General features: G+C 42.5%; 1 protein-coding gene across 12 annotated transcripts in view; it reads right to left on the minus strand.

The window, feature by feature from the left end:
* Positions 1-16277, minus strand: part of PARD3 (par-3 family cell polarity regulator) — a 652430-nt gene that overhangs the window by 534079 nt on the left and 102074 nt on the right. For all 12 annotated transcript variants that reach the window (XM_007471333.1, XM_007471331.1, XM_007471329.1 and 9 more), the window contains exon 2: positions 5768-5869. In XM_007471333.1, the coding sequence (XP_007471395.1) occupies positions 5768-5869 (102 nt within the window). The remainder of the gene's footprint in view (positions 1-5767; positions 5870-16277) is intronic.

A 16277-nucleotide genomic window follows, 5' to 3' on the forward strand; every position in this document is an offset into this window, starting at 1 on the left:
GTTAATTAATTAGCCATTTAATGCTCTACTTGGCACTTAATTTAAATATTTTCTTCTTTAGAACCTAACTCAAAGAAATCCATTTAGGAGGAAATTAATCAAGGCATCTAGTTAAACGAAGTCTATTTATACAAATTATTTCAATTCCAAGTTAGCAAACTCTTTAAATCATTCCTTCCCTATGCCAATTCATACTAAAGTTTAAAAAAAAAAAAGATGTTTATATTCTAACCTCAATTTACAACTGCCTAATGCTCTCTTCATATTGGAATTAGGCAGAAGGAGAATTACAAAGAAATTAAAAACCAGTTTTTAATCCCCAGTTTTTCACCTACTCCACCCTGAGATAACTATTTCAGTCGGTCCCTTAAACCCTTTCCAATGTACATAATTGTTTGCACTGAAATTAGACCATATTTTGAATGTTGTTTTAATCTGATTTTTTAACAAATTTATATCAGATTCACACATTTGTCTGCGCTTCTGTTCCAAATATCCAACTGCCTGATACCTCCAAGGCACCCCAACTGACTAAAATCAGGACTAAATCCTGATCTCCCCACTGGGTCCCAAGTCGCCCCCCCAGCACGCACTCCCCGCCTTGGGGAATAACCTCGTCGTCACACTTACCTATTAAGCCACCTCAGATCTACCTACTCCCCACCTCTCCACCTTCTCCTTCATATCCGTCTCCCACCTCCCCCAAAACCCACACACTGGCCCCCCTGGGTCCACTCTGCCTCCTGCCCATTCATTTCTGACACACTCAGCTGGGGATATTTCTCACATGTAAATCTGATCACCTAACACCCCCTCATTCTCACCTGGCTGTCCTTCAGACTCCAGCTGGGTCGCATTTTTTTTTAAGGCAAGTCTTGCTTCACCCTGAACTTTGGCACATCTTTCACAGGACCGTTCCTTTTCATCAGAATCATTATCTATCAGAAATTCTGGCTCTCACAATAGATCATAAGCCCCAGTAGAGCAGGAAACATGGCTACTTTCATTCAACAATGTATCACAGCACTAAGCACAATGCCTGGCACACAATAGGTGCTCAGCAAACAGGTTACATTAATTTAAAATACTGAAAGAAAAAAAAAGATTAAAAGTCTTTTCTTTCAAAGAAAATTATTATATGTGCTATCTTTTAAATTATTATTATTATTCGGGCACCCTGGTTTGAAAAAATTCTCTACCTAACCTTTATCCAGCAGGGGGAGGGGCACTCAGCTTTGATTCAACGTTGCAGCTTTCATTTGTCTATTCCATAAATGCCTCTGTGCTAGCTTTCACGACATGTAGAAATTGCTGCTTGCCCACAATCCTAATACATTTTAAAAGTTTCTTTTTCTCCACATTCTTCTACTTGAAAACACTGGCCAGACTGTCCCCCAGAGAATCCTGGCTCCTTTCCAACAAGCAGCAATCAACAGTCTCTCTATAACAACCCTTCACGGTGCCTGGACCCCACTCTAAACACACAAACTCTTCAAAGAATTTACATTGCTATCCCATCCAACCCTTCGTACAAAAAGCAAGACACCGATACTGGAAGATTATTTCCCAAGGTCATCCCCAAAACAGAACACACATGACATCATTCTAGGTCAAAACATAATGGCATCCCAGTGTGACAGAGGAAATGCTTGATGCCACATCTTAAATCACCTTCAGCACCAAAGACATAAAAGAGAAGACAATGGTGTGAGTGAGAAAAAGACACTCTTCTTGCTGATCCTCCCCCTGCCAAAGGCACCCTTCCCCCCCCCCCCCCACCCCCGCCGACTCTAAGTGCTGGTCACTTCCCCCTGAAACCTGTTTCCACCCAAGGTCAGTGGGAGGTGTCAGACTGGAGGGAGAAGTGAGCGAATGCCCAGGATTTTTACTCTGTCGTCTATGTACTAAGTTTACTGTAGTTCACAGAGGGAATGACGGCGGGACAGAGAACTGAGAGAGGCTCACTGGTAGTAAATTATAAATAATGAAGAGCAAACCAGGAAGAAATTCAGACAGAACGCAGCACAGCACTCAGGAAGGCTCGCATTACGGCTGTTGTAAACGGTGCTGGGGATGGCGTGAAATCCACTTCAGCTTTTCACAATTTGGCGGAATGTCAATGAGAAGACTGAGAATCAGATCCTAAGAGTAAACAGAGCAGCATGACAACCCTGCCTGGAAGCAGCAATGTCCAGAAGGGACGAACAAACAGGGCACGTCTTCATGCCCAAAGGAGACCTAGGATATTCCACGTCTCAGAAAAATCAAACCTACTCCAAGAACACAAGACGACCCACAATAACACCATTTTGAATACATTTGGGTAAACCCTAGAATTGGAATCGTATAGGCACTAAATGAAAAATTCCTCAGTGCTGTGCGTTGAACTCTAATAACTAAAGGATAATGAGCAAAACTACAGCTAAATAGATACTTCAATTTTCTTCCGTGATCATTTGAATTACTGCCTCTTAATCCTCATTTCCCTGTATTAGAAAACGTTTTTCATAATTTTACAAATTCAGTGACCAGGTACAAAATCTGTATCTCTGAGAGAGTTTTCCCCATTACAGAGACTGACAGGAAGGCAGGGCCACTGAAGCCTTGTTTTCACAGTTTGTGAGCAGAAATAGCACCCTGGGGTGGGGTGGGGAATAAAATTCAGGTGCCCAGGAGTGTCCTAAAACAGGACATGTTTTTAAAGAGGAATTTTATTGTTTAGAAGAATGTTTTTCTAACCTAAAAGCAAAATAGGTGTCAAGATCCTTAGCTAGAGAAACTGCCAAGAAAAGTTGAAAACACTCCAGGGTGATTAAATCAGGATCAAGTTGCAGAACCATGGAAAAGAGCCATACAACTCACTACACACAATCCCTCACTTTGAATAATGCATCCAACAACACCGGTGAATTTGGGTGCTGGGATTCTGGATTAATTATATTTTCACAGTTATAACTTAACATGGGTCCTTTAAGATGCTCCTTCAAAAATTTAAATTAATTATACACATACACATATTTAAATATTTCTGAACAAATAAAACAATGATTTAAAAACTATTTTAGTCAGCAGTACCTTGTACTCTCTACCGTTTTTCTATTTGGAAACTGAATTTAATCTACATGACGTAAAATTGTCTGAAAACTTATTTCACTTACTAATATTTAAAACCTTTTTCTCAGGTTAAAAGATTTTTTTAACCTACATAGGATATATAATAAAAGATTCCAGAAAATGTAGATTTATCATCAAATTCACATAAGAATATAAAATCTAAAACATAGTTTGTTTACCCTATGATTTCAATATGCAGCTGTTTTACATTACACAGTTTCCTTTATCGTTGGTTTTTATGTGCAATCTAATGGTTGTGCTGAAAGAAGAGTGTATTATTTTCGGTTGCTGAGTAACAAACTGCCCCCAAATTTAAACAAGAACATCAAACCCCTTAACCTGGTTGATCTTTATAGATCCAACAGCTGCAGAGTCCACGTTATTTTCAAGTACACATGAAATGCCCAACAAAAAGGCCATAAAATAAGTCCCAATATGGTTTTAAAGCTCTTTTTAAAATCCTATGGCTGAACATCTACATCTCAATACCCTACATACGCAAAATGTGAACTGTGTTTGGAGTGCGAACACTGATGGGGGTGCAGGGAGTAGTGTTACTTGTGCTCCATGAACCTGCCCAGAGCTATACCATGTGGGCTGAAGAATAAAATAGGATACACCATCTGGGGGAAAACCACATTTGTGTTCAATCAGAAAGGAAACAGGTTTCATTATCTTGTAATAACCTGTAATGGAAAAGAATCTGAAAAAGAATATATGTATATAACTGAATCACTTTGCTGTACACCTGAGTCTAACATACACTGTAAATCAACTAGGAAGGAAGGAAGGAAGGAAGGAAAAAGGTTGAGAAACAGGAATGCTCACCACTGCTGCTGGGTGCAAAAGACACACCCAGGACCACTCAGCTTCCTCCACAGAAATCCAAGAGTCCAAAACAGGATGAATGAAAGAGCACATAAATCCCTAAAAGAAAATACTGTGCAGCTATGTCGGCATAGCTATGGTTAATGGATGTGGAAATGTATTTATAATCAACTCCAAAAAAGCAGGCTACTACTCAATCCTTTTTATTTTAGAGGAAAAAAGTGTGTGTCTGTCTCTGAAGGAAAAAAGCGTCAGGATGCAAAGCCCACTCAAGTAACGGCAGTAATGAGCTTTAAGCAGCAAGGGGTTCACGGGTGACTATTTCCTTCTTTGTATGTTTCTTTTTCCTCGTAAGAAGCTGTATTATTTTATAGAAGAAAAACAACCAAAAAAAGAAAAGGAAGAGGAAGGGAGAAGAGAAAATATTAAAAGATCAATACAACACATTAGCTCATCTCTTTCCAGCATTATGGCTGGGAAAGGGCAACCTGTTTAAATTCTTCATAAATTTCTGTAGTTTAAGCCCTGGAGCTGAGCTGCACAATAAGATGACTATAATTTAAGTCTCTAGAGGATGCTCTTCACGTGGATTGCAGGAAAAGGATTTGAGAGCCACCCTATTCCTGGCTCACAGAAGAGCCTGACAAGGAGAACTGACCCCAGGAGAAACAGCAGCAAATCACAGACAGGCAGGAAAGTTCTGCATTTTTGACACCACATGCTCCCAGCCCATGGTAGCTGCAGGGAACAAACCCCACTACAGCAGGGGCTAGTGAATCAAACATCCGTGACGTTACACAATACCTGGTACCCTGGAATTTTTCATTTTCCTTAAGATTTCGAGAAAACACGTAAGACATCGGCCGGTTCTGAGCCAGGCACTACGCTGTCAGGAACGCAGGCATGAATAAGCACAGCAGCCACACTAGCCCAGCCCACAGCTCCCAAGGCAAGGGGCCAGCGGTTGGAGAGCTCCCGGGAGGAAGAGGAGTGGGCACTGGGCGATTTACCTTCCTCGACCCCTGCAGTCACCTCGCTGTGCAGCCCACCCTGAGCTATCACAGGCCGCGACGAACAGGTAAGGATGTGGCCGCCAGCCCTCCGGGCATCCCACAGCAGGTCAGATACGAGGGGGTGTGGCCACAGCCTGCTCAAGTTGGATTCTAGCAATCAAGAATCTGCTGACTCCTGTGCCAGAGCCCAACATCCTGCCACAGATTCCTAACACGTTCTGAGTCACTCCTCTGCCTCGTTCCCTCAAGGAGGACAGATAGGAGGGTGGATACAGGCCAGTGATGCCTCCATCACAGCCAACAGTGAAGATGCTGTTGCAGTGTGACAGCACTCGAAGAGAAGCCACGGAGGAAAGGGCGGCTTCCTGAAAGCCAAGCCCACCGGGAGGATGCTGGGATGCAGCCGGGCCACGCCAGCTGCTGGGATGGGCCGCCACTGGGATCAGAACAGAGACCTTGTATGTCGCACATGGAAACAGTGAGCATAATGACGGGCCTGAGTTGTCGGGAAAGATGTTACATTTGGTTAAAATAAGGGGGGGATGGCATGGAAACCTCTTAAAGATATTTCCATTTAAAACGCTGAAATTTTAAAAGTTCAAAACCTAGTATTATGTCCCAGATATCAAGAAAATCATTATACCCTGGGAAGATTCATGATACTTATTATAAAACAAACATACCAGTATGAGTGGCCCAAATGTCCTTTAAAATACATGTGTCTGAAACAGGAAGGAAAGTGTTCCTCCCACCCATGCCCTCCCCCACCTTCACAGAATGCACTCAGAGCCGCTTTCCTGACTTAAACTCACTCTGTCTTTATCATCCGCCACATCACAGAGGATGTCATCGAGATCGAGAATTCCTCCATCTCCATGTTCCAGTCGATGCACTTGTATCCAGTAGTTTGGATCCTGTATGAAAGAATAGAGAGAAAGTTAGCATCACCAAAAGGGAACACAACAATTTACAAGGGGATAACCTCCTGCCATGAAAAGGAATCGACGTCATCAAGAATATCCCAACTGACTGAAAATTCAAGTGGCTGCCTATCTTTGGTTGAGTCAATTTTCTTTTTTTTTATGATGGAGTCACTCCTGCATGCACGTCCCTTTGGCTCAGACGCCAACACACTACTGTAACAGGAACTGCAGAAAGGAGCAAAACTCACTGCACACGAAATATTAATTCCTCTGAAGTATGCTGGGTTTCCCATGGTCCGATATGAAATACTTATTAATCCTCCCAATCCAATCTACTGAGATATTCTAATAAGCAAGCAACGTATACTGTGCGTCTGAAAAGCTCATGTCACAGCTTATCTGAAGAAAAGGAGGTTGCCTGCCTCAGTGGCTCAAAGTAACCCCTACAAACAGGTCAAAATACACTGACACAGAAGAATGTTAAGACCACAAGTGAACAAAGCAAGCTCAGAACAGCATGTGTGCTTGAGTCTATTTCTGTAAAGACAAAGTTACATATACTTGTATGTGTGCATACAGCAATGTCTCCAAAGATGCACACCAAAATTTGCAATGTTTATCCCTGGGGGTGGGACTTGGGGAGAAGGAAGAAAAAAGGAAGAAAAAAGGCTTCATTTTAAGTGTTACACACTTCTACCTGGGGTGTGTGTGTGTGTGCACGTTCATGCATGTGCACACACATATATACACACACATACATATACACACAATGTAACATAAAATCAAGCTCTAAAGTTATGTGAAGAGAGAACATAGTTGTTCTTAAATTTCTATAATCATTCTCTTGTGTGCTTAAATGAAAATATACTAAACTATACCTTTTGCCGTTAGCTACTAAATCATCCACAGCACAGAATCACTAATAAAAAGTTCAATTCAAGGTAACACTCCATTTTCCCAGCCTAACCAGTGATGTTTGGTACAGTTTTTTCTTAAAGGAAAGTCTGGGATGGAGGAGGCACAAGATTAATGAGAGTTAAAGTACAGATTCTGGACCCTACTCAGATCTACTGACTCTGACCTTCCAGGGGTGGGGTCAGGCAATCCATACCCTTGAAGCCCTCCAAGGGCATCTTTAAGAGAGCCATGACTAAGAATCACAAAAAATGGAACACATAAAAAATGCAGAATTATCAATCCCTGTCATTTCTAACCAGCACAGAAGGCAGTCCAGACCCTAATTCTCAAAGTTATTAAACATTATCATAATAACTACTATGCCAATTACCCAGAGTTCCTCTGTACCCTTATGTCTAGATTTCTTTAATAGATTCAGTGCTGAAATCAACTGTTCATCCAGAGCACGGAGAGTAAGCTTGTAGAAAACACACACACACCACACGCACACATGCACACCACACCACACACACACCACACACACACATCACACACCACACACACACCACACGCACCACACACACACACACACACACACCCTTGGCATCCCCTTCACTCACTGGTCCTTACTCTGCGTAATTCCCTGGTTACAATGTCATCCAGAGAGTTCTTAAGAAACCTGCTGCTGTGAGCCCAACCAGGCTCCAGAATTTGTCATCTCTGGAATTGCTGAGCTGCTGAAGAACAAAGTCCTGAAGCAAACTCTACTCCTACTCTTCTTTACCAAATGGTATTAACTCTCCAAGAGAAATGGGGGAAAATGAATAACCTGGGGGCGCATAAAGAGAAAGTCATCACCCCCAGCCACTTACCACTGATCCATCCTGCCCTCCGATTCCCCCAAGCAAGCTGCAGGATGACCTAATCAACCTAAATATCAGCTTTCACTTCTAAAACAACTTTGTGCACACAGAAGCAGGCTGACCTCGAAAACGCAGCTTATAAAACACATTCTGAAAGCCTCTTAATCCTCCGCACTCTTTCCACATGAGATCACAACCTACTGCCTTTCTCTAACACTTGGAGCTACTCTTTTGAAATAAATTCCCTCCTAAAGATTTCCCAACCTCTTAAATTGGTACTTGAAAACCTGCTACAGTCCAGCCTCTCTCCCACCACTTCCCCTCTCACAGCCCGCACTGTGCCCTGTATAACTGCACCCCTCCTCCCATGCCCAGTGCCTAGGGACCCACCTTACCCCCCAGGCTGACCATTCCCATCCATCAAGACTCCTCAGCCATCCCCTTCTCCAAGAGCTTCTCCTGACCGGAACACCCCAAGGAAGGTTAGAGCTCTATCTCCAGCCTGTTAATGTATCTAAAAACCATAATGGTATGATGCAAACTAATACACAGAGGATGGATAAGCAACAAGGTCCAACTGTACAGCACAGGGAACCGTATTCAATATCCTATGATAAACCGTAATGGAAAAGAATATTTTTTTAAAAAGAATGTATATATGTGTGTATGTGTGTGTGTGTGTGTGTATAACTGAATCACTTTGCTGTACAGCAAAAATTAACACAACACAACTATACTTCAATAAAATTTTTTAAAAGCCATAACAGTACGGAAAATAGTACTCAGATGTCAACTTTGAGCCTTTAAAAGCTGTTAATACTGTACTTTTCCAAATGCTAAAATAATAGTACAAAATCTTCTGTTGACCATACTTTGCCCTCGAGCTACCACACCTCGACCCTCTTGACAGCAAAACTTTTTAAAGATCTGTCGTCTCAGATTCTTCTCCCATGACCCTGTTCCAATCAGGCTTCCTCCCCACCATGGTTCCAAAACTGTCCGTCAAGGTCACCGACAGCCTCCATGTTGCTAAAGGAGTTCTCCAGACCCATCTTCCTTGGTCTATCAGCAGAATACGATGCCGCTGGTCACTCCCTCCTCCTTGAAACACTCTGCAAACCTGGCTCATCATCCTTCAACGATCTGATCAAGGCTTGTCTAATTCTGAGATTCAGTTGTTGACTTCTGCCTCCAGAGAGGTCCTAATTCAACAGTCAGCTATGCCAAGTAGCCCTGACAATACCATATCAAGGCATTCATCAGGCTGGTGCTTATTAAATGTCACTCCATACCATGTGCTGAATGGAAACGACCATTTGGAGAGAAGGCACCAAGAGGGAATCATCAGTCATCATCTCAAGAGAGCACAGCACACTAAAAACTCAGATCTGAGCGGCGCACGTGAAAATGACCTCCTCCCGCAAGAGTGTGAAAACCAGGAAGGAGGCTTTTTGCCACTGAGAAATACAACTCTGGAAGAGTAGTCTCTCAGGAGATTTTAACTGACAGCCTTCATGCACACGATTCTCTCTCGATACCCAGAGCACTCGCTGTGTTTTCAAGGAACAGTCAAAGTACCTGTGAGGGAAAACTTCTAAAAAATTTAGACCATATTCATTGATTCCACTTTGTGTCAGTCTACACTAAGTTTGAAATAATAACAGAAATCATTGCTGTCCTGGCTGTAGAAACTTAGAAATGTACCTGAACAGAAAGCTGTGATAAGCCACTTTTAAATATACCAAAAACATTAATTCTACAATCTGTAGACCTGTCATTGGGTTAAAAGACAAACATGACACAACACTCGATTTTTTTTTTTAAAGTTTCACTTATGGTATGTACATATAAAATAACCAAATATTTAAACACTAATAATAAGTTTACAGTATGATGAACAAAAATCCATCACACATGAGCAAGAAACGAGAGACAAGGTTCGTCCAACAAGTGGCTGGAGAGAGGGCTACCAAGAAGCAAATGTCCCCTCCAGACAAGGCTCCCCAGGATGGATCCAAGCCCAGAGAAGAAACTGGGAGGCAAAACCACACACAGAATCACTGCTTCTCCCCCAAGATGACTGGGAAAAAAGATGGAGGGAACATTTCTATGACCAGCTAGAATGAAAGCACAGAGATATGATAAGATGCAAGTTGCAAAGAATGCTGATATCCACCCTATCCCAGGACACAGGAAGAGAATACAGGGCAGGAAAAGTCCTAATGAAAGACTGACTCCTATCCAAATTTCAAGAAATCTCTCACACTCCATAAAGAGCACTGTCACACTGTACAACAAGATACTGAGCTTTTGCTAGTGATGACCTGGGTAACACACAAGCACTGCATATTTTATGCCCATGCAAGTTTCAAGAAAAGCATCTACAAATAGAAACAGTACCCTACTCTTGCATTAACCATGGCATACAGCAATGGTCTATATCCTGTCATATCTTCAAATGAGAAAATATACTTGTGAACGTTAAGACTAGAAACTTCACGTTGATCCAAAAGGACTGAGTATTTACTATGTGTGAAGCACTGACAATCATTACCTACTGTGAGAAATTTAAATTTATCAGATAAAACAAAGAGTTAAAAAGAGCAGACCATGAGTCATAAGAAAACTAAACATAAAAATGCTTTGTGAGTTCAGAAGAGGAAAAGATTACGTTCACTGAAAAGATTTGGGAAAGGTTTGTGGTGAGGTTTTAGCAGAATCAGATGCCAGAAGAGGGAGGGTGGGAAGGAGGGAGGGAGAGGGGAAGGAAGGAAGGAACTTCCAAAAAGTAAAATACAAGTCACCACAACAAAGGGAAAAAGAATCAGAAATCAGAATGGGTTGGACCTTTTCAAGAGCAACACCAAAATCTAGATGATAATAGAATACTGACTTCAGAATTCCTAAGAGAAACGTTCTACAACATAGAATTCTAGACTTCAGCCAACAACTACCAGAAAAGTGTGAGTGAAGGTAGAAAAGGACATTTTTAGAAATGCAGTGTCTCTAAAAAGTTACCCTCTCTGTACCTTTCTCAAGTGAACACTAGAGGATGCGCACCAACAAAACCCAGGACATAACCGTGAGTGAGGAAGCCATGGCATGTGAAGCAGGGGGCAGACACAGGAGAGAACTGTCAGGGGGCAGTCCAGCCAGGAGCCATCCCCAAGACTAGGCCGGGAAAGGACCCGACGCACCTAAACACACCCAGATGCTACTTAACAGCTGGCAGAGCTGGGATGGAATTAGCTGCAAATTCATAGAAGACCAACAAAATGGAAAAAAAAAAAAACGCTGTTCATTTCAGAGAAAACACAAAACTTGTGAAGGAAAGAAAGAGTAATCAAGGTATCTTTCATACATGGTTCAGCTATGAGAAGTTTTTAATACGGAAAATAGTGTGAGCATCAAGTATTTAATCAAAATTATAACTACTTTGGGGGGAAAGAGGTCTAAAAAGTGTGTGTGTGTGTGTGTGTGTGTGTGTGTGTGTGTGTATGAGAGAGAGAGAGAGAGAGGCAAAGCACGCCTGGGGCAGTGAAACAGGGTTAAATCTTCCACACTGAGTCAAAAGACAGATGACCCCCCAACCCCCAGCCCTGCAAAAAAAAAGAAGAACCGACATAAGCACTCACAAAGAAATGGGGGAGAATATGGAAAGGATCCGGTACAAGAGTTGGGAACGGCAACATCTGTAGGAGGTACTGCTCTTTTTCATGAGAATCCTGGTAGAACCATCTCACTCTGCACATCTATAATGTTCAGAAGCAAAAAGACGAGAAACCGTTTGAAAAATACCTTAAAATAATGTGCGTGGCACACGGCTTCAAGGTTAGCAACCGTCCATCCCATGAGCCGAGGATAACTGTGTCTCGGGACAAATGAAGTCATTGGTAATGACATCACACTTATTGGCAGAAAGCACTTCCTCGTTCAAGTCACTAGAAGAGCACACAATCAAGTGGATTGATGCCTCATGCTAGATACTCTTGGTTAAGTATCTCTCCAATCTACTTAAACCAAAAACAAGACATTTAAAATATGTTCCAAAGTTCTTTTTTTTTTTTTTTTTTTAAATGAATCATTGGTATTTCAAGACAGACGTGGTAGAGTCCTCCCGCAGGATCTGTAGGGGGGTTGGTTCCAGGGCACCAAAATCCACAGGCGCTCAAGTCCCTTGTACAAAATGGTGTAGTATTTGCATATAACCTACCACATCCCCCGTCTACTTTACATCGTCTCTAGATGGTTTATAATACTGAATACAGTGTAAGTGCTATGTAAATAGCTGCCCGTGCAAGTGGTAAATTCAAGTTTTGCTTTAGGAACTTTCTGGAATTTTAAAAACTATTTTCACTTGAAATCTGTAGATAAGATTGAATCTGACATGCAGGACCCACATATAACGGATACGGAGGGTCGACTACACGTGTGATTTTGACCTTAGCTACTTTAATCATTTCCACTTCAAAAATGCCTATAATGTATAAATTCAAACCACAGGACCCATTTTCAATTTTGCCGCAGTAACATTACACAGATTTTTTGTTGCCTTCTCAATAAAGGCAGAAAACATAGCTGCTGTTCAACAGCAGATCACCATTAAATACCAGCCAGTGCCTCGTGGTAAGTGCACTCCGCTGGGCCCCACTTTTCCACCCCCAAACCACATCCAACACCCATGCCACCACCTCATCACCACAACACACAAGAGAGCAAACCACAAACCTGGTGCCTCCCTTGAAGAGTGGATGGCTTCATTTAATATGTCAATCAAAAAAGAAAAAGGCAGCCTGAAACCAAAGGTGAATTCCAACTTCAAGGAAATAACATTCTGGCATTTTGCTTTATTAGAACCAGCACATAATCTCTCATAGGGTCGCATATTAGCCCAGTAATGTGGGAAAGCAGCCCATTTTTGACCTCTCTACCTATGACATCACTTTCAGAACAACTTAGAGATCGCTTGAGCCATGGATGCTCCCCGATTCCGGCCCCACTCCACAGAAATCATGTACAAGAGATCACAGAGCTGGCTCGGGACGGAGCCAAGGCAAGAACGAGAATGCAGTAACCACCAGTTATATTTGCATTGCATTCATGTGCATTATCTAATGTGATGGGAGGGTTTATAATCCCTATTTTCAAATGAAAAAACTGAGACTCAGAGCGTGTAAGTTGCTGACAAGAAGTCACAACTAATAAACGCTGTCAGCCGGGACTCGGCCCTACGTCTGCCGACTCATTCCCAGCACTTTCTCAGACCCACACGGATGGTTTCCAACGACAGCATCACAGGCCCTTGTCTTCCTACAGCCCTTCCTCCCAATCTCTTCCCAACAGCACCATTTTTTAAATATTTTGCATAATGGGGAGGTCCATGAAATATTTATTTTAATAAAAAAGTTTTGCCTGTTTAAAAAATCAAGTCTGAAAAACCACTCACCTAAGTATTATACTACAGTTCTAATCTCATCCATGAGGTGAAGCAGCAGTTCTCTAAGTGGGATTCCATCCCAGACCAGCATCACCTGAAAACTAATCAGAAGTTCCAAATCTCAGGCTCTACCCTGGTCCGACTGAACCGATATTTCTCAAGGCTGAAATGCTTTGTGTTTCCTCTATGTATCATTATGTATTATGTTTTAGCTCATAAATACATGGGTTAACGCTTATCATGAACACTTTTCTTTTCCCCCCTGCTCCACGCAGCATGCAGGATCTTAGTTCCCCGACCAGGGATCGAACCTGTGCACCCTGCAATGGAAGCACGGAGTCTTAACCACTGGACCACCAGGGAAGTCCCATGAGCACTTCTTAAAATCAAACAGATGTTTGTTACTACATCTTAAAAACTGTCACCATGAATACATACACATATGTCTGACATTCCTGCGATGACCATATAGGTGGCTATACATATATTCGCAGTGTCAGATACAAATTTCGCAGTCAGTATCGGATATAAATTCTTTCTCAGAGTTGTTTCACCTCTAAGCTCTTTGCAGAGAATTGCAAAATCCATCTCTCTAGACCAGAGCCCTCCAGACACAGCAGCCTCAGACGTCGACCTCTCTCACTGCATATGACTTTGGGAGCTGTCTGAATTCCCCAGGGAGCTTGTTTTGATTGCTTGCCAGGAAATTTTAATGCCATGAATAAAAGCATGTCTGTTTGGGAACAACTAATAACTAAACAATATTTTTATCAAGTCCTATTTTAATTCTAATTTATGAAGCTTATATTCCTTATCTTCCCCCTAAAAGCAACTTATTATCTTCATTTCTACTGGCAGCAACATCCCCCTCAGACTTAATCTAATCAAGCCATAAACCTAGCCTCTCTACAGGAAATACAGGGGATAGAGAAATCAAGTCAAATGACACCACAAGGAAACAACCAGACAAGTCCAGAATATGAGACCTACACAACAGCACTGATTTCTTTTAAAAAAAATCCACGTTGTCTAATATCTGGATGCAATATATGATCCTAGAATGGATCCTGCATCTGGAGAGAAAATTTATTTTAAAAAAACAAAACAAAAAAAAACAGTGCTGGGACAATTGAAGAATCTGTCATATCATATGACAGAATTGATAACTGGAAAATTTCCTGGATGTGAGCAGTATAGAGTAATTATATAAAGGAATTTTCTTGTTTTTAGGGGATATGTGAGGTAGTTAGGGGTGAGTTGCAGGGAGGGAGAATTTACTATGCATCAATACGCTTAAAAATGAACATACCCATTAACCCAGGAATTTAAAATGTCTGTCTACATGGTTAAGATGTATATATGAAATCAAATGTTTTAAGAAACAGTAATACAGAATAGGAAACCAGCCACATACCCAACAATTAGAAATTGGCTGAGTACATCCAATCAATGAAACACTATACAGCAACGTAAATGCTGTGCACAGAATATCATGGAAGGTATCATCTCATCTTTAGTCTGAAGACAGTGCAACCTGCAGACACGGACAAAAGGTACCAACAGCTACACACAGTTGGCAGCCCTTGCCTGTACCTTCTGGTTTTCCATAGCAAACATATATGTGCAATCTTATAACTGTATCACCTTAAATAACGAGCGAACACATCCCTTCCTTTCCCCTTCCTTCTTCTCCTGTTCTCAATAATGGAATCACCTGCTAACTCATCTCACTGCTTCCAGGCCGCTCCCTTCCCAATCCTGTCCGCATCCTGCAACCATCTCCATCTTCACAAAACACCTGTTTCATCGTGTCCCTGCCCCGTGATGAGTCACTTCCAGTGACTCACTACATCCTAAACATTAAGACCCAACGTTCTTGGCCAAGCGCTCAATGCTCTCTCCAGGCCCGCTTTTCCGGGCTCTCCATGGATCCCAACTCCAGCACTCGGAGCAGCGCCTGACACAGCTGGTGCTCAGTAAACGCTAGTTCCTCCCACTCCACACATCTGCACGCTTTCACGCCCACGGCTCCAACGGCCCAGGCTGTCTGTGCCTCTCCTGATGGAGAACACAAGCACCTCCTGTGTGAAATGTGCTCCAACCCCAAGGTGTTCATCTAGACCACAAATTTGTCACTTAATAGCCTATCTCCTTGTATACGAGTGGTGTTTTGTTAAACTCTAGATAAGTTCCCGAAAGGCAGGGAGCATCTTCTGCGCCTTTTAGCACAGAATAATGAACAAAACACCATATTGTTGTATAAAAAATGTGTAAAATATATATGAATAAAGTAATAACCCTACTGGGCAAAGACCCCTTCACCCTGTATCCTCAGACCCCAGAGCTCACTCAAGAACCGCAGTGTGACTACCCCGGCTGACATTCCAGACGACGTGAGCTATGGGGAAAGAAACCTTCCAGATACTCTACCCTTCCAATGTAAAGGAACCCAATTTCCAGCAGAAACACCTTCATGCTCACCCACAGAGTTGCATCCCGAGCCCCACCACAGGTCTGGAAGACCAGGAAAAAGTGAGTTTATGCCTGGGTAAACCTGCCTAAGACCCATGAAAGGGTGGGCCAGACAACAGCTCACCTGGACCAGCCAAGTTCTTCCTGTTCATGTCCTGGTGAGTGTGGATGCCCAAGGCAGGGTGTGGGCAGTACCGTCACCTGATGGGCCAGAGACACCGGAGAAGGGGTGTGAGGTAGCATATGAGCCTGAGTCCCTAAAAACAATGTAGATCTACAGGATTCTGCGCCCAAACTCCAAGCCTCTCCTTCCAGGCATGGTGACCACCAGAGCTCTGAAGGTAGGTGCCTGCTCTGGGCCTCCCCTGGACCTCCCCATCCCTGCCCTGACTCCACAAAGGGCCAGTGGTGGGGCCACTCATGCACAGTGACTGTTTTCACGACACTCATTCGTGGGAAACGCTTTCAGCTCCATGTGCAGATGTGAGGACAGGGGAGCAGGAAACCTAACCTGTCTGAGGTCGTCACACGTGTAATTACAGGTGAAGAGGAAAGGGAGTTTCAGCTCATCACTCCGACTTCTAAATTCCTGCTATGCTCTTTCTGACACACTGCCTCTTGCACGAGGATCAAACAGATTCGTCAAGGGGACAAATGTGGAAGGGAAAATTTGATCAAGATAAGAGTCCTTTCTTTTTTTTTTTTTTTTTTTTTTTTTTTTTTTAAAAAA

The sequence above is a fragment of the Lipotes vexillifer genome, unplaced genomic scaffold (assembly GCF_000442215.2).
Source record: "Lipotes vexillifer unplaced genomic scaffold, Lipotes_vexillifer_v1.1 scaffold1049, whole genome shotgun sequence".
NCBI classification, from domain to species: Eukaryota; Metazoa; Chordata; class Mammalia; order Artiodactyla; family Lipotidae; genus Lipotes; species Lipotes vexillifer.